Raw genomic sequence first — 22,815 nt, 5'->3', positions numbered from 1 at the left:
TCTTTCCAACTCAAACTGATATTTGAAGTTACCTAATGAGCGTCCAATGCGAAGGACTCGAGGCGGGTTTTGTGACTGCAGAACGAATTTGGAACGAATTTCCACACAGGTTTCATAGCGCAGATGGAAAAGTTGCATAATATTATTAAATGCACTGAAAGTTTTTGTAATCAGAGATTCGTCTCCATAGTGAAGTGTAGATCTGGTTAACCTTACTTCACATTCCAGAAATAAAAAAAAACCGCTCCTGGGGTTTTCTGACTCTTCTTGGGTTTTTTTCAGGAGAAAATGAACTGGCAAAGGCTTTCCTTGCTGAGCTAGGTGTTTCTATGTGGCTTGCTATGGTTTTAATTTTGGCTTTGCTGAACTAGGGAAACCTGCGCATTCATTTGTGACACTGAAAGAGCAAGAGATTGTTATCAGCTGTTGAATATAGCCAGGGGTCAGACAGACAGTCAAAGCTGAAGAGGCCACTTATCCAGGGCTCTTCCCTTCTCCACATTCCTGTTGACAGCTGTCCTCTTGCTGTTTCAAGTATTAAGCAAACAAACCTCCCCCTTTACCCCATTAAATACCAAATTAATATTTATTTTTTTAAAAATCACAACACAAGCTGTATTTATGTCATTTAGAGTCTATTAAAAGAATATGAACATTTTCACACTCAACCATAATAATATGCTTCATATGTGCAAAGTGTCAAGATTATAGAAAAAAAAAGTATAAAATGAAAATAAAATACTGTATTAAAACAATTACAGCCTGCTGACAGTAATGCAAGGGAGAAGGCGCTATGCTCGTTTGAACTTTAGAAACTAACGGCATAATTTTAAAGAGAAACCAATCGAATGGATATTGTGATACATTGAGCAGAAATTTGGAGCAGGATAAACATGTTCTGTGAAAATGCCTGTACAAACTGTACTGGACAGGGTTTGTATCTGCTTCAGAACCTCTGCTTCGTAACTCTTTTCATGGCAGAGATACACATTTAGGACGGATTCCTTCCTCTCAATCGTTTTTCCTCTTCTGGAACGTCCTGCTTGTAATCTCTCTTGAAAAAGCCACACTAATGACACACACAAAAGAAAAAAGGAGATAATATTAAAATCCTGGGATCAAGGGACGAACCCAGCTTCTCTGTGTAACATCATAATGCTGTCAGCTTCTGATTTAAAATCACGCTCATAAATATACTAACATTACAAATGGCTTAAATACAGAAACCAGGAGAACAGTTTGCACTGGTTTTGTTCAGAAAGGAATAGCTAGTAAAATCTCAAAACAATAAATTAACTGCGTCTTCATGTAAGAATGTTGTTGCATTCTGATTTTTAATAGTGATGCTCCAAAATCATTGGAGCTAATGATTTTTATTAGGGTGTGGACAGAATTTTCACATTTCAATTTAAGAGAAATTATAATATGTAGCCAGCAGGTGGTGCTATGTGTTATGTCAATATCCAGTTGAAAATAATTACCCTTTCGTAGCAAATGGCTATGTTTGAGTATATCAGACGTTACAGTTTCCTGTCTAGAGCATCTCTGACTCACACTGCCTACAGTAACATTGAAGAATAGAAATCACTTCTTACTTTAAACAGGATAAAAACCAAAATTGCCAGAATCACAAATCCTCCAATGGAGCTCCCAATAATCAAGGCCATGGGTTGATACGCTGTCAGCTTCTCAATAGTGACAGACACCTACATATAAAAATGTGACAATCAAAAAGAGAGAGAGACATTGACTGGACAATAAAGAAGGAGCTTTATGTATTAGGTAAGTTACATTACAACAAGCAGAGCTGTATTAGAAGCTACAGGAGTGAAATGCTAATATTGCACCTCTTTAATGTGTTGATCCGTTTCTTCTGCGACATACCAATCTTTATCAAAACCAAGAACAGCGGTAGCCTTTATCTTATCCACAGTTACCTATAAAATAAGAGAAAAAGGCTGACCGAACCAAAACATGGAAGAACATGAAAATAAAAGTAAAATCAATCCAAATAAAAGATAAAATGCACATTCCACATGTTTATTGACATACACATGCAATGAGACCCTGAGGTATGATCCAATCACGAATCATACTAAAAAAAATACTGCATGACTATCCCACTGTCTCACCTCTTTAGCATCAATTAACAGTTCAGCCTCAATAGTAATGTCCTCCTGTTCATCTCTAACAGTGCAATGAGTAGCGTGCACGTCTGTTAGCTGAAAACAAAGTGAAATTAGAAACAGAAATACAAACTGCCGGCTTTTTTTTCATAATCACTGTCAATATACTGTAGGTATTATTCATAATAGCTAGAGCTCGACCAGTGACAGCTCTTCAATATTAGAACGTTTTAAAGCTGTCTAACTGAAGGCCCTTGACCCATACATGGCTCTTATTGAGCTCTAAGACAGCTCTTTTGGTTTAGAGGTAAAGTTTCTCATTTAAGGCTGGGCTTGAAAATACTTAAAAGAGGAGCAGCAACACTGATGTTAAAACACGCTCATGGCAAATGAGCTTAATGCTGTATACGTCTTCTACTTTACTTGTATATTTGTTGTTATCAATTCCTGGAACATTATAAACATTAATTAAAAAAAAATGGACTTTAGGTTTCTTTTGTGGTGATCAGGAGAGGGGACAACCTTCAAAAATATTTGTGTCATCAATCTGTCATGAGGATGGACAGATTTTTGAACTCCACTTAATGGAGTGCTAATCTATGCTTTCAAATGATTCTTTTACCTCTTATTAGCAAAAGGAAAGCGAGGTTAGTTTTGCCCCACGCATTCCAGCATCTTCACAGGATAGCGATTACAGCAAATAATGACTTCCTAATGTAATAGAAAAAAGTCAGCTTACCGAGATTGTGTGCCAGGTACAATGTGTGCTTTTCTGGAAAATATGAAAAAGATATAAATTAAAGAACAACCCATTCTATGCATACAAAAATGAGCAACCAAAAAAAATTGGAATTAGTTACCTTTGTGAAATTGACTTTCGTGATGGTTAATTTTCCACCACCTTGTCTTTTCAAAGGAATTGATATGTTTGCTTTAACTTCAGCGCCAAAATGGTTTTCACCATTTATCTACAAAAAAACCCAACAATATTAGTTATTCATCCACAATATTACATTTTAGATATGAGGTTTGATAAAAGTGGCTACTATCCAATAATATAATATAATTTTATTATACTTCAAATGCACAGCATATTATCCTAGTGTGGTATACTAAGTCAGTATAGTGGTTTTATATAGGAACTACTAAATATGTTGCTTATGCAATGCCTTATTTGACTGCAGATAAGGTGCATTGTATCCCTGATTACAACACTGTACCTACATTCATGAAGTAAATGCATTGATCTTAAACAGCAGCTATGATGTAGCTACAGTGCAGTTGACTTGAGGTTGATCTATACTCTGCCATTCATTGTTCCAGCCTGAAAACTTCTTGCTGCACAGTATGTTGGACTGCACTGCAGCGTCTATTGGAATAACAATTGCTATCCATCTCTGAGAATTACGTTTGGCCCTGTAGTTTCAGTGTTAGTTTTACATGCCTTGAATACGTATTTCAGTGGGTGTTTATTGCTTTTCATGTCTTCAGTTATATTCAGAAACAAGGGACTGGCCTCCCTGAAAAAACAAACCAAAAAAAAGCAAACAATTAATATATGTAAAATACACACAGCATCCTATCTGTCCCCCTGTCAATTGAATTACTAACACCCCATGATTCATGCAATATACAATATTGCCTCTAGTATGCTAATACAATTCCATTGAAACTGTCCAAACCATGCTTGTTCTTAGGTAAAACAATATTGAGACTAAAGATTGAGTAAAACCACTTTTAATTTGAATGAATCATTGCTGCCACCTCTATAAGGTATTAGTGATGTCACTGGTTTTTGACCAGTGGTTCCCTGTCTCAAAGGGATTTGGAGGTCACTATTGATAAGCTGGACACTGGGGTTTACCACAGGACTGGGGCAGCGTCCGTGATTTCAACCTCAGCTTAGCCAGTCCAAATATACTTACCCTGTTAGACTCATTTTCAGGGAATGTTTCACAGAAATCCTGTGGTTTTCTTGCACAAGAAGATTCAGGCCATCATTTTTACTAAAGGAAAGAGAATGTAATATCACTTTGAAAAAGATTGGTTACTACTGTCCCCATGCTTTTAACATATACTATTACTATAGCTAACAATGTTCTTTACAATACAGGTCTGAGACAGAAATTCATATGTAGTAGGATACTTACCAGCTAACACTGATATTTATCAGTGCTACATTCTTCTCAGATTTCATAGAATCTAATTGCCAAGAGATGGTGAAGTTTTTCTGTTTAACACACAAAACAATTACCAATGCATAACAATGTGAGGTCAAAACAAAGACAATACTAATACATTAGCCCTTGCATAAGTTTTGTAATATTGTTTTGACCCATTTAGGTTATTTTTAATTCTCCCGTAACAAGTGTCTCTTTCAATGACTAAACAATATTTACCTTAATTTTACCAGGATTGTCTCCCTAAAAGATGAATGCCTGGTTTAGACACCTTTTTGATTAATATACAATCATACAGCAATAAAAGGCAACTTAGACGCAACACTGTTTAAAATGGACTTTTAGAGACTAGCTTAGTGAAGTTATTTCTCTTCTTTCAGTATGCAGTGACTTACATGTGACTGTTTTCTGAATACCGGGAATCCTATTTTACAACGTAATCTCGTTAACGAAGGTCCTAATGAATCAGGATCTTCACAGGAAGTACCTGTATTTTCCTATATAAAAAAAAGCAAACAAGAACACAAGCCGAGTCAGGTAGTGCTACACGTTCTACTCAGTAATACTAACATAAGAAAAAAAAAAAACACGTTTGAACAAGAAGAGGTGGTTCATTTTATAATCCCAGCTGTTTGTGTGCAGGCTTTTAGTACATACCTGAAACAAAGAGATCTTGTTGTAATGCAGAATGCTGGGATATATCAGTTCCATAGTTGTCATGTAGGAGTCTTCCCCTGAGTTCTGCAAATTAAAAGCTATAACCATCTCCCTACTGCCACCGACAATCAGTGTGAGATCACTGTTAAAAGGAGAAAGATTTTTATATCAAAAAATGAAAAATAAAGCTCTTATTAGCTTTATTATCATTATTACTGCAATGGGTTCAGAATCTTTTTTTTTTTTTTTTTTTAAAGTTCATTCAGGATTTGGAAAAATACATCAACAAAATGTGATCATAGTACTGTAGTGGGAAAAATACTGTCATTTATTAACACAGCAACAAGCTATCAGGATAGTAACAATTGAATCCACCAGGAGGCACTGTTGGATTGTGGCATTGAAGAGCTCTGTGCTTAAGTAGCAAATACAACAGACTATTCTTCCAAGGCAAGAATCAAATAATTTAATGAGAGGAAAGGCATGCTAGTACCCACACAACCATCCTCCCAGCAAAGGGAAATTATATTAAAAAAAAGTAAAACCCAAAAGAAAACCAAGGGAATACCAAGTGCAAGCATTATTTAAACTGTTAGTTGAATGAATCAAGGCATGCTTACTTTGTCATGTTTGTTGATAAGGACAAATTAGGAATGCATTTCATATCTTTTCCACAGTTATTTTCAAAATGAAGCTAAAAAAAATAAATAAAAGATTGACATCTGCATGTAACATATATGTGCAATATAACTGATATAACTGCTTCCAGTGTGCACAGGCTGAATAAACCAGGCTTTCCTGTTGAAACCATGTCGAAGTTTATCAATAAATACAACCTGTGCTAAACATGAATACAATATATTGTGGCTGGAGAGACAGATTTTTAAATACTGAATTCATCACAACACTGGAGACAGATCTGCACAACACAGTACCTGTGCGATGTTTTCATTGTCACTGAAAGCATTGAGAATTCCATGCGGGGGCTCAGCAGAGCTGTTTTGGAGAGTGAAATTAACCTTGATCGCTATAGGTGAAAAGCAGTCATCATGGCAGCCCTGTTACAAGACAAAGATACTATTCCTTCAAGCCAAGAGCAGCAAGAGCTGTTTCAACGAAATACACATTTGAATTCTATCACTTTGTTAAAGGTGACATCCCTTGGAGCCACATGAGCCTTCATGCTTCCATAAACGTCCCCCAATGTTTCTTAACATTCACGTTACTGTAATACATAATCATCTTAGAATGTTTAGCGTTGCTCCAATAAAGTTATTAGAATTCTCTAACTCTGTCTTTCCCTGAACTTCCCTAAATCCTTCCCTTCACTGTGAAAAACAGATATGCTACTGTATTGTTAACTGTATGTTACTCACCAAGAACTGCAGGGTGAGTTGCTGTAAACACTCTGCTTTCTCTGTAATGTTAAAAGTTGTGGTGTGTGACTCTCTATCAGCCAGCTTCATCCGTTTATTCTCTTTCTCAGTGTCCACGTACACATTGTATTCAATAGCCAGTCCAGCGTGTCCTGAAACAACAGCTACATCAGGAACCATGTGCCTTCAGGTCTGCCTAGCATATCGCTGTTAGATGGTGTGAGAATACTAGGAGATATGCAGTGCATGTCACATATCCAAAGAGGATTAGCTAAGGTTGTAAAATACTAACAATGACTTGAATGTATTTCTCATGTCGGACTATGTGTTGGTGTATTGAGATGTAGTTCAACCCCACAAGACACAGTTTTGAATAGAAAGATTTGTTAAAGGAATATGTGACTTAGTTAGGGGGTCCATGTCCTAGCCAGCAGACCCCCATAACAGACTGGACCAGGAGCAGAGGAGAAGATTTGCAAATAGTTAAATGCATGAAATACATATTTGCTTTTTTCATAATAACACTGATTCAAAGACATTTCAGATGGCTGTACCACGTTGCTACTAGCTCTACTATATATTATAACACTTCTTTAGGGGCTTCTCTTAATCTGTAGAACCCCCTTCGGGTGCACACTTACCAAAGGTTTTCCAGTCTAACTTGGTTTGAAAGCATATTTTTAACCCGACTGTGTTTGCTGGGTTGCTTGGTTTGTTCATGCTACTTTGGTAAGACAAAGGAATCCTTTCAGGATCGAATTTCACAACAGCAGTGATATTAACGACAACCAAAGATCTGCAAGGAAAACCATCAAGATTTGATTTGAGTTAATAACTTAAGTGGCAAATGATCATCATCAACAGTGATATGCATAAACAGCTGTTTCAAAATCTAGGATTTTACTTTCAATTGACCATTTATGTAAACGTGCAGGGCTTTTACCCAGCTCCCCAAGTTAAAAACAGCCATTTCAATATATGGAACTAAAATTTGTATATATTTGCATATATTCAAATATATCTATATAATATGTATCTCTGACTTATTATTAATTGATCACTGAGCTCTGTACTGTAACCATTATATGTTACATGTGTGCATCAACTAAATATTGTACTGGAAAACGGAATAAAATAATTAGAAACACATTCTTTTAACTGGCTCACACCATTTAATTTTAAGACCAGTTTTGTGATGATCATAGCCAGTGTTCTGAGATGGGTTCATGATCATGACTAGTGTACTAGATGATCATGATCATCTAGTACATTCTGGAATCCCAGTCATACATACTGAAACACAGTGACAGTCCCGAGGCTCCCCACTGTGATATCAATCCAGCTATCATTATTGAGGTCTGTCATTCCATCAACTGATTGGCCAAAATACTTGAGTCCTACATTGACATCAACAGCCGCAATTCTCTGAATCAAACAGAGAGAAAGTGTTACAGTTAATGTCGCTGGTTTGGTCAAGCAGACACACATTTCGGTTAGTGATCGAGTGTTTTTGAGGTTACCTATGGATAGCAAGATTAGATGGTCATGAGAAGAAACCGATACTCGTTATGCTCTCAAGATTGCACTTATTAAAGTGATAGCAGCTTGAATTGGTTTGATCAACCTATAATCCACAGCTGGGTTTTTAGAGTGTTTTACACCCGGGAATCCACCTAGATCGCATCAACCACGTATCTTCAGTGGGAATCCTTGGAAAACCACAGATAGGGTTGTTGCTATCCAGGTGCATTCCCTGGTGCAGTAAAATGCTCTAAAACAGCTGTTGCTTATTGCTGCGTGTGTATAAATTGTTCAAATCAACACTTTAGTGATGTCTGTTTTGCTCTATACCAGGGCTTCTCAAACTCAGTCCTGGGGACCCCCTGTGTCTGCTGTTTTTCATTCCAACCGAGCTCTCAATCACTTAACTAGACCCTTAATTGAACTGATAATTTGCTTAATTTGACCTTTTTACTTGTTTTCAGCTTTTAAACAGTTGCAGATTTCAAGTTAGCTTTAACATTATATAAGTAACTTGAACGACAACTGTCTAAGAGCTGAAAACAAGTAAAAAGGTCTAATTAAGCAAATTATCAGTTCAATTAAGGGTCTTGAGAGCTCGTTTGGAATGAAAAACAGCAGCCACAGGGGGTCCCCAGGACCGAGTTTGAGAAGCCCTGCTCTATACGTTCAGCCATATATACCCTGTATATATACCCTGTGCTATGATGCATATTTCACTAATGCATTGCCCTTTGATATTCCAGATAGGTAAATAAGGAGGACATACTCACTATAAACATAGTTTAACAAACCACTACATCCTCTGGCCACCAGGTGGTGCTATTGCCTGTGATTTAAATACAGAGGGTCTCCACACTGAATGATTTTGTTAATAAGAGTAATAAGGACTCAACCTGGGAGTACTTCATCCTAATGCCATCGCTGAAGCCGTTATAAATGTAGACACTGCCAGAGGATCCAGGGGAGTCCACTTCAAGGGGGGCTCCTATTGCAATGTCATTGTATCCATTGCGATCAACGTCGCCTATGTTGCTGATGGCAATGCCGAACCTTGCGAAATCATAGCCCTCCATTCCCTGTAGCAGCTGTGGCTCTTCAAACTGCAAGCACAAATCACAGCATCATTCTGCCTCCCCAGACTTGCAACACCAATATCAAAAAGAAATCTAAAATCAGGACTATTGTAAAACCTTTATTTGTAGTTATAAGCGTATTCTTCTCAGTGAATTTATGTTGCGTTTTAAATACAATTTGGTCTTATACATATTTTGTGTTCCAGTATTGTTTTCTAGATGTATGACATGACACATTTTGTATTGCATTTTTTGGGATGCGAAATGGCCTTGTACACGTGAAATTATATTTTATTGCTATGATAATAGAAACATCTTTTCTGATGCCATGGATATATCATTAGTGTTCAGATAAAGAGAGTATACATTGAAATTACATTGCTGCCCCTCTTTATAAATTCATTTTGATGAAGAAGCAGCAGCAGCATGGAGCCTTACCATGTCATCATTGTTAAGTTTGTACACATAAACCTTCCCTTCCTCTCCGCGTATGTGAAAGAACGGAGCCCCGACCAGTAGGTAGTCTGTTATGCCATTCTGATCCACATCTAGAGCACACAACTCTGAGCCGAAATAGGAACCAACCTGCAGCCACACAAGAAAACAAAAAAGTCATTGTTACACATCTCCAAATTCTTATTCTGAAAAAGAATTAAAAAGCTACAACTATGTCTAAAAGTTTGCTTCATAAAGTTGAATGAAACCTGCTGAATAATGTTACGTTAACATATTGAATTACATACCGCTTTGTAGTTTTCCATATACTTCACAAAAAAAGGACACAAATTGAAAAATGTGACTAACCTGAAATACTGTACTACTATTATGGTTTCCAGAAAAATCTTTTGTAGCAAAAGTTTTGCTTTTTTTTTTTTACAAAACTCCAAAAAAATAGCAGGGAAGGGGTTAAATTCAACCCATTAATCATTCAATTAAGGACTCAGCCACCTGGCATAAAAGGAGGCCTCAGCCTCTCATTTGGGAGAGTTCTGGAAGGAGAAGAGTGTTTTTGTTTGTGTTATTGAAACCAGTGAAGGAAACGCCCAGCCTGGAAGCTTTATTTTGTAAGTTTTGTTTTGTGTTGATTGTTTTGTGTTTTTGAAACCTTTTTGTTTGGCCCTTGTGCCTATTTATTTTGTATTTTTGTTTATTAAAAAGCTTTATTTTGAACTTTAAAACTGTCTCTGAGTCTCAAACCTCTGTCATCCTTGTCACATGCTCATTCAAAAGTATTCATACCCTGACAAGGAAAATTAAATTAATAGCTAGTTGAGGTACCTTTAGCAATAATAACCTCTTTGAAACGGTTAAGATATGTCAATGAGCTTTTGGCATGATTCTTTAGTGATTTTTGACCATTCTTCAACCCTAAATTGTGCCAGTTCTTTCAAATTTCGAGGACTTCTCTTGTGCACAGCCTTCTTCAACTCATACCAAAGATTCTCAAATCAGATTTAGATCAGGACTTTGACTAGGCCATTCCAGAACCTTTTTATTTTTCTTTAACCATTCTGAAGTAGATTTTGATGTGTGCTTTGGATCGTTGTTGTGTTGGAACGTCCAGTTGAGGATTTCAGATGATTTGCCAATATCTTTTGGTATGCTATGGAATACATTTTACCGTGTATTGGAACTAAATTTCCTGTGCCATTGGAGGAAAAACAGCCCCATAGAAGGATATTACCACCTCCACGCTTGACAGTGGGTATGGTGTTCATAGAAGGATATTGCCACCTCCATGCTTGACAGTAGGTATGGTGTTCATAGAAGGATATTGCCACCTCCATGCTTGACAGTAGGTATGGTGTTCATAGAAGGATATTGCCACCTCCATGCTTGACAGTAGGTATGGTGTTCATAGAAGGATATTGCCACCTCCATGCTTGACAGTAGGTATGGTGTTCATAGAAGGATATTGCCACCTCCATGCTTGACAGTAGGTATGGTGTTCTTTCCTTTGTACGCTTTAAGTGATTGTCCTTGTGACGTTTTCCTAAGAGTGGCAATTTTCTTGGCCTGCGACCATTGAGACCTTCACCTTGCAATACTCGACCTATGGTTGAAATGGAAACCCCAGCCAATTCACTTTGAATATCTTTGGCAGTCAATTGTTGTTAACCTTCCTCACAATTCTTCTACTTGTTCTTGGTGAAAGAACCTTCTTTCTTCCAGACAGAGGGAGTGTAGTGACAATACCATGAGTCTTGTACTTCTTGCTAATAGAAACAATAGTTGAAATTGGGATAGTCAAATGCTTGGAAATCTTCTTGTATCCTTCTCCAGCTTTATAACAATAAATAATTTTTTGCCCAAGAATGTTTATCTACAATCCAGCATTTTCTAGACTTTTCTAGAATATGCATTATCATATTTAAATTTTTAGCACCTTGTAGATAATACTATCATAGCATCAAAGGGTATGAATACTTTTGAATTAGCTTTTTTTTTTGCAAAAAAATTGCTGAAATAAATAATTGTAGACATCTTTTACCCAAAGCGACTTAGAGACTAGGGGGCGAACTATGCATCAACAACTGCTGCTGCAGAGTCACTTACAATAGGACCTTGTTTGTTTTACGTCTCATCCGAAGGACAGAACACAAGGAGGTTAAGTGACTTGCTCAGGGTCACATATAGTGAGTCAGTGACTGAGCTGCGATTGAACTGGGAACCTCCTGGTAACAATCCCCTTTCTCTAAGCACTGAACTACCAAGTCTCCAGGCACAGGGACAGGATGCTCAGCACACTCACCTGGGTCCCTGATAGATTTTGCCTAATTTCATACGTGTCTCCACCGAACACCAGCACCCTCCCTGTGAGGCTGTGACGAGGGGCTCCAGACACAAACAGATTGCCACTTGTTCCCTTCACAGCAACTACACTGTAGCCTTGAGAAGAAAGCACATGCATAAGAAGAGTGCATGCTGTGGAAGGACACAATATGAATGAACCCTTATTATCATCTTGCTAACAAGGCGTAAGACCAACTTTTCAATGCAGAATAGCTCCAATGCAACCTAACTGGACCCCCATCTGATTGTAGGTATAAAGACTGATGGGCCATATTTTCAAAATGTTTCCCCCATTCTTTAGTTAACTTCTACTTCGTGGAAGGAGGAAAAATCAAGTTAAAATCATGTGCAAAAACAGAGCAAAGCACATTGAGAGTCCTTAAGAGGATTTGAAATATATTACAACTAGTTTTGTATAAAACAAAGAAAAAGAAATAACAGGTGCTTCACCCCTTTCATTAAACAGGACTTAATTAAAGACAGGAGTAAATGCTTTGAAAATATGGCATGATGGGCGTTTCATGCTGCTGAACTGCAGATCAGTATCTCAGATACACTTCAGAAAACAGGTACATAAAATACACTTTAGTGACACTGTACTTACACTGCTGCTGCATTATTAACTCGTACTTAAAACAAAATAATACGAAAAAAACTGAAATGTTCACAGAATTGTGTGCTAAGTAAACAGCAACTACAGGAAAACTACATTTACTGAAGCCAGCTTGTGCCATCTCAAACAGGAAAGCAGTTCCATTTTGTGTCCCTTTTAAAGAGAGGGGTGCACATAATTAGATAATAACCAACCATTGTTTCTCATATGACATACATTTACAGCGCACCCCATTGCCTTGCATGTATTGGAGTGAGATATAAATGTGTAATTAGATCAACATATAAGACACATTGTATAGCGTAGTAATTAAGCATGCACACATGTTGATGTATATTATGATAGGGACATGTGTCCCACAACTAAAAATGATGCATAAAACAGGGTTTAAAATGTACGGACAGGTTGGATCCAAATTGTCAGTTTCCGAGATACTTGAATCGCTCTCAAATGTATTTTAATAAGAAACAGTTTGCACAAGCGCTCAGTTCCTTGTGTACCTTCAGGGTTTAAGGGAAGAATGTGGCACAGTTTCATTTTCATCTGTCAATTACTGGAACTTGCTTCAATGAGACTTCCAGACAATCTCTTGAGTTCTGCACCTTTTTATGAACAGGTTTTGCAATACAAAACGGCAGCCACAAACCGTGACTTAGTTCTGGATTAAATTAAAATGATGGCAGCACCAGTGCCATTCAAAAGTACAGCTAAACCACTGCCAAAACTTTCGTGTCCTCGCTCCTAAGTGAACTTGGACTTCTGCACAGTATGACTACTCTAAAACATCTATGACAGTGCCATACATCTTGTTTCAACCAACTCTTTCATAGTTTCACTTAACCCAGATGAATGTAAATGCTCCTCCAGGCAGTGTGGTCGTGTCCATTTATGTTTCATGGTTTAAATAGCTGCTCTTACCTTCAATTCCCGTGATGCTTTTTTCTAGCAATGCAAGCAGACCATCCAAAGCGGCGTAGTTATCCAGTTTAAATACGTGTTCTTCATCTGGCTCCGAAGCAATCTTATGCAGCAACTCTTTTGTTTTGAGAGATTCAAATTCCTTTCCAACCTTTTAATTGAGAAATACAATCCAGTTGATGTAAACTACAGAAGGATTGAGCATATTTTTTAATTCTCATGTTTCCAGTTTCCGTCATTTCCTTTTAGAATGAAATATTGTTTTACATGTTGAATGTATTCATTAAAAATGTTGTTAAGTGATTTTGGATCTCAAAGGACCTACCCCTATAGCAAAGCGAGTCACGTTTGTCATTTTAGGTGATTTCATGACGTCTTCTATATCCAGCGGATCCCGAAATATGTCTCCATCTGTGATTACAATAATAATCTTCCTTGCATTCTTTTGTGATCCCTTTTCCTCAATGAAAATGTGATCACTGTCAAAAAAACAGGACATGTTATATTCAGATATATTTCCTATTGACCACACTTCACATTAAGAAGGCAAGGTGAACAGGTTATCAATTCGTCCTCTGAAAAAGGCTCCAGGAACATTTGAGACCAGACACATCTAAAGACAAGCTGTATCAAAACTTTATTATTATTATTATTATTATTATTATCCAGGGCGACTTACAGTCATAAACAAAAATACATTTCAAGAATCACAGGTCATCTGAATCTCTCTACTTACAGCACATGCTGGATAGCTGATGCAGTTTTCGTGACCATTCCAAGTTGCTTTATATCCTGAACTTTTTTCAGTACAGACTCAGTATCATTGTTTTCATTCAGGGTAAGTTCAGTTTGTATCTCCTCTCCATATTGTACAATGGCAAATCCACACTGTTTAGTAAAAAAGTAACATTTTTGCAATTTCCATTTTAATATTTAACATTGAATATGATATATAATAATAATAATGAACAATTAAGAACAAAGTTGTAGTGGTTTGATTACAATTTTGTCATATAAATGGTATATATAAATACATGGTAAGAGAATTATATTTTAGATAAATTCATGCGTTGTGTGTATTGAAGATTTTTGTGCAGTTCGGGCGACTGCAAAGTGAAGCTTGCTGTCTAAACTTTGCGAAATGAAGTCTCTTATAATAAGATACAACCTACATGACAATGAGCATATTATACATCGCAAAGAAGGATCTTGAACTACTATTGAACATAAAGAAAGACATATCTTGAACTACTATTGAACATAAAGAAATGAATTGTGTTGTATGTTCCAAGCATGAGATAAGATTACTGTCGTTTTGACAAACCCTTAACAGGGATTGGTTTATAATAAATAGTCTTTAAGATAGAACTGGTTCCAGTACTTACACTAAAACAATTTTCCCATATATTTGTCATCATATTTGAGATAAAGTCTTTTGCCCTCTGAAAATCGTCTGCCTCAATACTCCCAGATCCATCCAGAACAAAAGCAAATTCTGTCCCACCATCTTAAAAATAGAAAACCCTCAATGAGAAAACTGAAGCTCCTGAAGCATGCATGAGATGCTTAATCTAATGGCCGATGTCCACAAAACTTTAGAGCCTGTTTATTTAAAACCCATTTTGATAAATTCAATCAAGTTTGCTGTTCACAAGACCTTTTTCAATTGTTTTAGAGACGGTACATTTTTCAAAGCATTGTTCATCCCTGTCTTTAAAAAAGCACTCCTGAATTGTTTTGTGAACATTGCAAGAGTGACCATTATCACGGGGCCATTTTACCAAATAATTCAATTGAACAATGAAAGGTGTATAACAACCAGCCTCATTTTAAAGTATTTACAATGCATTCGAAAAGTATACAGTATTTTATATAAGGTTGTTTAGGCCAGAATACATAAAACATTTATCCTATCTTCATATGTGACTATTTTAAAGACCATTCAAAAAGCATATTAATACCATATGTGTGTTTTAATGTATTGTATTCAAATAAGCCGGTTTAGATTTGTATGACTATCTTTTAGAATTGGTGGTTAACACCACACAGTGTTAAAGCAATTTAAACTGAGAAAGCGTCACGAATGACAGCCATGGCTTCCCTATCTATCTCACCTTCCTCTTCATCAGGATACAAATCTTCAGCATTATTGTTATGGTTATTACTGTTTGCGCCCGCTGGACTGTTGAACCCTGCAACACAAATCAAATCAAATTCAATCCCACATTTATATATTGATAACTTCAAGCTACTTATAGTTTTGCCTTGGATTGGGGGTGCCTTTACTGCTCCCGTGGGATACTGATTCACTGGAACAGAGTGCTAACTCCTAACTGCTGAGGTAAGTTTAAGTTGCAAGACTGGGCCAGGGTCCTGTGCACCCCACAGTGCTAAACCAGGACTGCTGGCTAATCTGTGACCGTGTGGCTTTGAAGTATGTTCATATAGTAGATATAGTTAAGGAATTGGGGGCACTGTTGGCACATATTGCTGAGTTGGTTATCGGTGACTAAATATGCTCCCATCACTTCAAATCAGGTTTTTAGAAATTGGTCATATTTGAAAATGTTCTTATCCATTCATTGCACTTCCTACTCGCTCTCTTCATGGAATTTACTCTTATAAATAAATACTTAAGTTAGTCGTAATCACTCTCAAACGTAATTATTTACTGTCATTTCTATTTTCTCTCATTTGAACTTGCTTTTATTACTGATTTTATTGTATTCTATAACTGTTCTTATAAGTCATACTTTGTAATGTGATACTTTGTAACAACTGTAAGCTGCCCTGGATAAGTGCGTCTGCTAAGAAATAAATAATACCAATAAATAATAATAATAAATGCACACCCTTTAACTTAGCTGTAGCTGATTCCACTTTTTGAATGTGGTTGTTGTTGTTGTTATTGTTGCTGTTAGCATCATTTCTCTTCATGAGCTCTACAACTAAAACAAATATAAAACGGGGTAAAAAAAAAAAAGCTGGTAAATTTGCACTGTCATTTACGGTTTCCTTGCTTTTGCCGTTCTTCTACTATGCAGTGCATTTACTGTAAGAACTTTTCTTATACTGCTTTTCCCTTATCTGTGATTTATCAAGCTTGTATGCCCTTTACCACACTGTGCTCTGCTTTTAACATGGTGCACACCACAGTAGAACTTTATAAGGGAACTGCTTCAGTTAAAATCACTGGGCATCCTAAACACTGAAGATCATTTGACTGATTAATATATATATATATATATATATATATATATAGTGTTATAATTGTGGCGACGTCATGTAATACTCATCAGTACCCAGTGGTGCAGGAGCAAATGTTTGAGGTTTTTCAAAGTTAGTGGACAGGAAAGAAGAGCAGACTCCATTCAAATCCTCGTTTCTACAGTAACCCTTTAAGGTACAAGGGACATGTGTCCCACAACTAAAAATGATGTACAAAACAAGGTTTAAAATGTACGGACAGGTTGGATCCAAATTGTCAGTTTCCTCTTGATACTTGAATCGCTCTCAAATGTATTTTAATAAGAAACAGTTTGCACAAGCGCTCAGTTCCTTGTGTACCTTCAGGGGTTAAGGGAAGAATGTGGCACAGTTTCATTATAATCTGTCAATTACTGGAACTTGCTTCAATGAGCCTTCCATGCAATCTCTTGAGTTCTGCACCTTTTTATGAACAGGTTTTGGAATACAAAATGGCAGCCACAAACCATTTCTGTGACAGTGCCATACATCTTTTTTCAACCAACTCTTTCATAGTTTCACTTAACCCAGATGAATGTAAATGCTCCTCCAGGCGGTGTGGTCATGTCCATTTATGTTTCATGGGTTAAATAGCTGCTCTTACCTTCAATTCCCGTGATGCTTTTTTCTAGCAATGCAAGCAGACCATCCAAAGCGGCGTAGTTATCCACTTTAAATACGTGTTCTTCTTCTGGCTCAGAAGCAATCTTATACAGCAACTCTCTTACTTTGGGAGTTTCAAATACCTCTCCAACCTTTTAATTGAGAAATACAATCCAGTTGATGTAAACTACAGAAGGATTGAGCATATATTTTAATTCTCATGTTTCCAGTTTCCGTCATTTCCTTTTAGAATGAAATATTGTTTTACATGTTGAATGCATTCATTAAAAATGTTGTTAAGTGATTTTGGATCTCAAAGGACCTACCCCTATAGCAAAGCGAGTTACGTTTGTCATTTTAGGTGATTTCATGACGTCTTCTATATCCAGCGGATCCCGAAATATGTCTCCATCTGTGATTACAATAATAATCTTCCTTGCATTCTTTTGTGATCCCTTTTCCTCAATGAAAATGTGATCACTGTCAAAAAAACAGGACATGTTATATTCAGATATATTTCCTATTGACCACACTTCACATTAAGAAGGCAAGGTGAACAGGTTATCAATTCATCCTCCGAAAAAGGCTCCAGGAACATTTGAGACCAGACACATCTAAAGACAAGCTCTATCCAAACTTTATTATTATTATTATTATTATTATTATTATTATTATTATTATTATTATTATTATTATTATCCAGGGCATTTCAAGAATCACAGGTCATCTGAATCTCTCTACTTACAGCACATGCTGGATAGCTGATGCAGTTTTCGTGATCCTTCCAAGTTGCTTTATATCCTGAACTTTTTTTAGTACAGATTCAGTATCATTGTTTTCATTCAGGGTAAGTTCAGTTTGTATCTCCTCTCCGTATTGTACAATGGCAAATCCACACTGTTTAGTAAAAAAAATAACATTTTTGCAATTTCCATTTTAATATTTAACATTGAATATGATATATAATAATAATATTAATAATGAACAATTAAGAACAAAGTTGTAGTGGTTTGATTACAATTTTGTCATATAAATGGTATATATAAATACATGGTAAGAGAATTATATTTTATATAAATTCATGCGTTGTGTGTATTGAAGATTTTTGTGCAGTTCGGGCGACTGCAAAGTGAAGCTTGCTGTCTAAACTTTGCGAAATGAAGTCTCTTATAATAAGATACAACCTACATGACAATGAGCATATTATACATCACAAAGATGTATCCTGATCTACTATTGAACATAAAGAAAGACATATCTTGAACTACTATTGAACATAAAGAAATGAATTGTGTTGTATGTTCCAAGCATGAGATAAGATTACTGTCGTTTTGACAAACCCTTAACAGGGATTGGTTTATAATAAATAGTCTTTAAGATAGAACTGGTTCCAGTACTTACACTAAAACAATTTTCCCATATATTTGTCATCATATTTGAGATAAAGTCTTTTGCACTCTGAAAATCGTCTGCCTCAATACTCCCAGATCCATCCAGAACAAAAGCAATTTCTGTCCCACCATCTGAAAAATAGAAAACCCTCAATGAGAAAACTGAAGCTCCTGAAGCATGCATGAGATGCTTAATCTAATGACCGATGTCCACAAAACTTTAGAGCCTGTTTATTTAAAACCCATTTTGATAAATTCAATCAAGTTTGCTGTTCACGAAACCTTTTTCAATGGTTTTAGAGACGGTACATTTTTCAAAGCATTGTTCATCCCTGTCTTTAAAAAAGCACCCCTGAAAACAGCTTTGTTTTGTGAACATTGCAAGAGTGACCATTATCACGGGGCCATTTTACCAAATAATTCAATTGAACAATGAAAGGTGTATAACAACCAGCCTCATTTTAAAGTATTTACAATGCATTCGAAAAGTATACAGTATTTTATATAAGGTTGTTTAGGCCAGAATACATAAAACATTTATCCTATCTTCATATGTGACTATTTTAAAGACCATTCAAAAAGCATATTAATACCATATGTGTGTTTTAATGTATTGTATTCAAATAAGCCTGTTTAGATTTGTATGACTATCTTTTAGAATTGGTGGTTAACACCACACAGTGTTAAAGCAATTTAAACTGAGAAAGCGTCACGAATGACAGCCATGGCTTCCCTATCTATCCCACCTTCCTCTTCATCAGGATACAAATCTTCAGCATTATTGTTATTGTTATCACTGTTTGCGCCCGCTGGACTGTTGAACCATGCAACACAAATCAAATCAAATTCAATCCCACATTTATATAATGAAGTTTAAGCTACTTATAGTTTTGCCTTGGATTGGGGATGCCTTTACTGCTCCCGCGGGATACTGATTCACTGGAACAGAGTGCTAACTCCTAACTTCTGAGGTAAGTTTAAGTTGCAAGACTGGGCCAGGGTCCTGTGCACCCCACAGTGCTAAATCGGGACTGCTGGCTAATCTGTGACCGTGTGTCTTTGAAGTATGTTCATATTATTATTATTTATTTCTTAGCAGACGCCCTTATCCAGGGCGACTTACAATTGTTACAAGATATCACATTATTTTTACATACAATTACCCATTTATACAGTTGGGTTTTTTTTTTTTACTGGAGCAATCTAGGTAAAGTACCTTGCTCAAGGGTACAACAGCAGTGTCCCCGACCGGGGATTGAACCCATGACCCTCCGGTCAAGAGTCCAGAGCCCTAACCACTACTCCACACTGCTTTAGTTATTTAAAGATTTATTAATAATAATAATAATAATAATAATAATAATAATAATAATAATAATAATAATAATAATAATAATAATAATAATAATAATAATAATAATAATAGTGTAGTAGTTTGAGTTAAAGCTTTTTTGAATAGGAGCCCCCAATACCAATCGCCTTGGTTAGGTTTATTAAAATCCTATTTGTTTTGTACCTCCAAGCTTCACGTCGTTACAGTCTGATTTCAAATCACACTGGTACAGCTTTCCATACTGCTTTCTGTCACTGGTGTCCAATGGAGCTGTAACCAAAATCCTGTTGCGCAGTAGTTAAAACAAGGTAAATACAAGTTACTATACAGCAGCTGTGAAAATAGGAAACAGTTATCTGTCTGCAAAAGAAATATGCATCTGTAACTGATTTGAATGGGTCACTGTGCACCAGTCAATGCCATAGTTTTTGTTAGTGTGTTTTCATTTGGTAATTATCATCGCTAAATAGTATTTCAACAAATCACAGTAAAGGATTGCACTATAGCTACCATTAACTAACATCTCTTTGCAATACATATTTACATATTTACAGAAACAAAATCCAGACTGGGCACAGAGATATAGAGACCATGGAAATAATGTGTAGACAGAGATTAAAGGATGCTTTCCTTCGTATTTTGTCGTTTACTTACCCATCATTGTACTGAAGGACTGTTTGTCCATACAATGTGCGTTCATCTCTTCGGAGAGTGTGTTGGGGTTTGGTGTAAATGTTAAAACATTCCACAGCACCCAAAACAGCTAATCAAATAAGATAAGACAATATGTATCAATATTTCTCAATCAATAAAACGGACAATTGTCAAAATGTTTCCAGTTTGGTCTGTCCCTGCACACAGAAAGTACTCTTTTTAAACGTTCGATTAACTCCTAAGCTTTAACCAAGCTTAAAATTATCATTTTAACCTCCTGCCACTACAAGGTAGTGGAAATCATGTAGCCATGAAACGAAAACTACATTTTAAGAAACTGGACAGTGAACAAGGGCTGTTTTCTGATTTAAAAAAAAGCCAGCCAAGCTATGAGAGTGATAAAAACAGCAATGAATTATAAGTTACAATGTCAAATTAAATGTTAAGACCAGTTAAACCAGCATACTACATATGAAATAAATATATCCCTGTCTTTTGAAGTCATATTAAATTGTGTGTGCAGTTCAAATAAGAAAAGTTTTTCATGACACGCTTCAAGTGGTAAAAACATTACAAAGTGTAGGGGAGCTTACACTTGTAAAAGCATTGTGAATGCATGGCGAAGCACGGGCACATGTGCTAAATCACTGATAAGTGGTGAAGCATGGTAAGCACCATGGACAACTGCAAACTGTTACTACAGTAAACTTTATAAGGGATATAGTGTGAAGACACTTCCATTTAAAAAGTGACTTTTTTTCTGAAACAGACATCATAACCACAAGCTCCATCAGCAGCTGCAGACCCTTATATGGAGATGGTGTGCTGCAGTAAAGTTCAGCACAATGCGCGCACATGAACGCAGCAGCCCTTTACATGTTCCATCACCTTTTATTTCAACAAGAACCCTTTGATTTAGTATCTGTTAAATAGCTTAAGCATAAACATTGACAAAAATACAAATCTCTAATAATTATCGATAACACATTCTGGTGTTAAATACCAAGACAAAGAACAACTCACTTTGGGTGTTCCCTTTTTTTAACATACAATACTTATTGTGTTTAGATTTTTTCTCTAGTTCCAGAAATAAAAAGTGTCACCATTTGGAAATGAGTATAGTCTGAAATGTGATAGGCGTAACACCATATGCATCCTATGATGTGAAATAACCTTAAAAGTACAATGTTTCCTTTCCTTTTTTTTCCTTTTCATAGATTGTGCATCAATTTTATAACCTGTTTGTATACATATTTATTTCATTTTATACTTTTAATTACTTTATTTATTTATTTATTTGTAATATTATTTCCGCATTTGTCTTTTTATATGAAGTTCTTCTGTGATATCTGTATAATGTGAAATAATGTGATAACAATTGTAAGTCGTCCTGGATAAGGGCGTCTGTTAAGAAATAAATAAATAAATAAATAATAATAATAATAATAATAATAATAATAATAATAATAATAATAATAATACCATTCAAAGGAAAACCTAAAATTAGATAACATGAACAATACTTTTTAGGCCAAGAAGACGACAAACCTTTAGGCTTTGTCTTTAACTAATAAATAACAAATCAATTAAAAAATATATACTTACTTGTTATCCAAATCCAAATATATCTAAATGCCATATCAGGATGTTAATTAACCCTTAAAGCCGTCTAGACAATGGGCTGGATGGTGTGTGTGAATCAGATAAACCAGAAGACAGGATGTGGTACATCTCAACTCAACCCCACTCAGACAGGAACCTCGTTATATTTTATCTCCGTGAAGCTAGCAACAATTTAACTTCTGCAAGTTCTGGCGTAACTTCTGGGGAATGCTACTTCCGCATCTCGATGTCGGAACCGGCTGTTATTTTCCAAAATAAAAGTATCATATAACGGTTGAAAGAGAAAGTAAAAGTTGCAGCAAGAAGGTACATTAATACATTGCTCCCCATTCATTATTAATTTAATTATTAATATTATTTTTAAGAATATTATTAATGACCAAGGTCTCCTGTATTATATATATATATATATATATATATATATATATATATATATATATATATATATATATATATATATATATATATATATATATATATATAATAGAAAAATGTACTATTAATAATAAATAATATATATAAAAACGCTTTTAAACAAGATTTAAAAATAACAATGTGGGTCCTTTGTTATTAAAAGTGCATTCACTTAAATAATCTCATTAAAAAGAAAATAATGTAGTAACTTATTGTATTGTAAGCAATGGATTCTGCATTATACGGCAGTGGTTCACGCCACAGACCAAGAAAGTGGTCCACATCACTCAC

General features: G+C 35.8%; 2 protein-coding genes across 4 annotated transcripts in view; both read right to left on the bottom strand.

Annotated features, from left to right (window-relative positions):
• Window positions 1–22,815, bottom strand: part of LOC117430567 (P2X purinoceptor 5-like) — a 58,332-nt gene that overhangs the window by 14,645 nt on the left and 20,872 nt on the right. The gene's annotated exons all lie outside the window — the stretch shown is intronic.
• Window positions 619–22,298, bottom strand: LOC131701779 (integrin alpha-E-like). Of its 3 annotated transcripts, XM_059001679.1 has the most exons (32): window positions 22,093–22,298; window positions 20,488–20,596; window positions 20,017–20,117; window positions 18,511–18,632; window positions 17,855–18,006; window positions 17,436–17,589; window positions 17,111–17,261; window positions 16,113–16,208; window positions 15,375–15,452; window positions 14,646–14,767; window positions 13,997–14,148; window positions 13,586–13,739; window positions 13,261–13,411; window positions 11,689–11,825; window positions 9,375–9,521; window positions 8,757–8,963; window positions 7,634–7,764; window positions 6,981–7,135; window positions 6,340–6,491; window positions 5,899–6,021; window positions 5,584–5,657; window positions 4,964–5,105; window positions 4,702–4,803; window positions 4,277–4,356; window positions 4,052–4,132; window positions 3,571–3,646; window positions 2,987–3,094; window positions 2,866–2,898; window positions 2,133–2,222; window positions 1,848–1,937; window positions 1,596–1,706; window positions 619–1,069 (listed from the first exon to the last, which is right to left on the bottom strand). In XM_059001679.1, the coding sequence occupies exons 1-32, from the start codon at window positions 22,124–22,126 to the stop codon at window positions 992–994; spliced, it is 3,693 nt and encodes a 1,230-aa protein (XP_058857662.1). In that variant the 5' UTR covers window positions 22,127–22,298; the 3' UTR covers window positions 619–991. The 3 variants fall into 3 exon arrangements, with proteins under 3 accessions (XP_058857662.1, XP_058857663.1, XP_058857664.1); XM_059001680.1 differs by lacking the exon at window positions 16,113–16,208; XM_059001681.1 differs by lacking the exons at window positions 13,261–13,411; window positions 13,586–13,739; window positions 13,997–14,148; ... (1 more) ...; window positions 15,375–15,452; window positions 16,113–16,208 and having other exon boundaries at window positions 22,093–22,297.

This window comes from Acipenser ruthenus, chromosome 26 (genome assembly GCF_902713425.1).
Source record: "Acipenser ruthenus chromosome 26, fAciRut3.2 maternal haplotype, whole genome shotgun sequence".
NCBI lineage: Eukaryota > Metazoa > Chordata > Actinopteri > Acipenseriformes > Acipenseridae > Acipenser > Acipenser ruthenus.
Note: the sequence above shows the minus strand (reverse complement) of the source record. Positions and strands in the feature narration are given on the sequence as shown.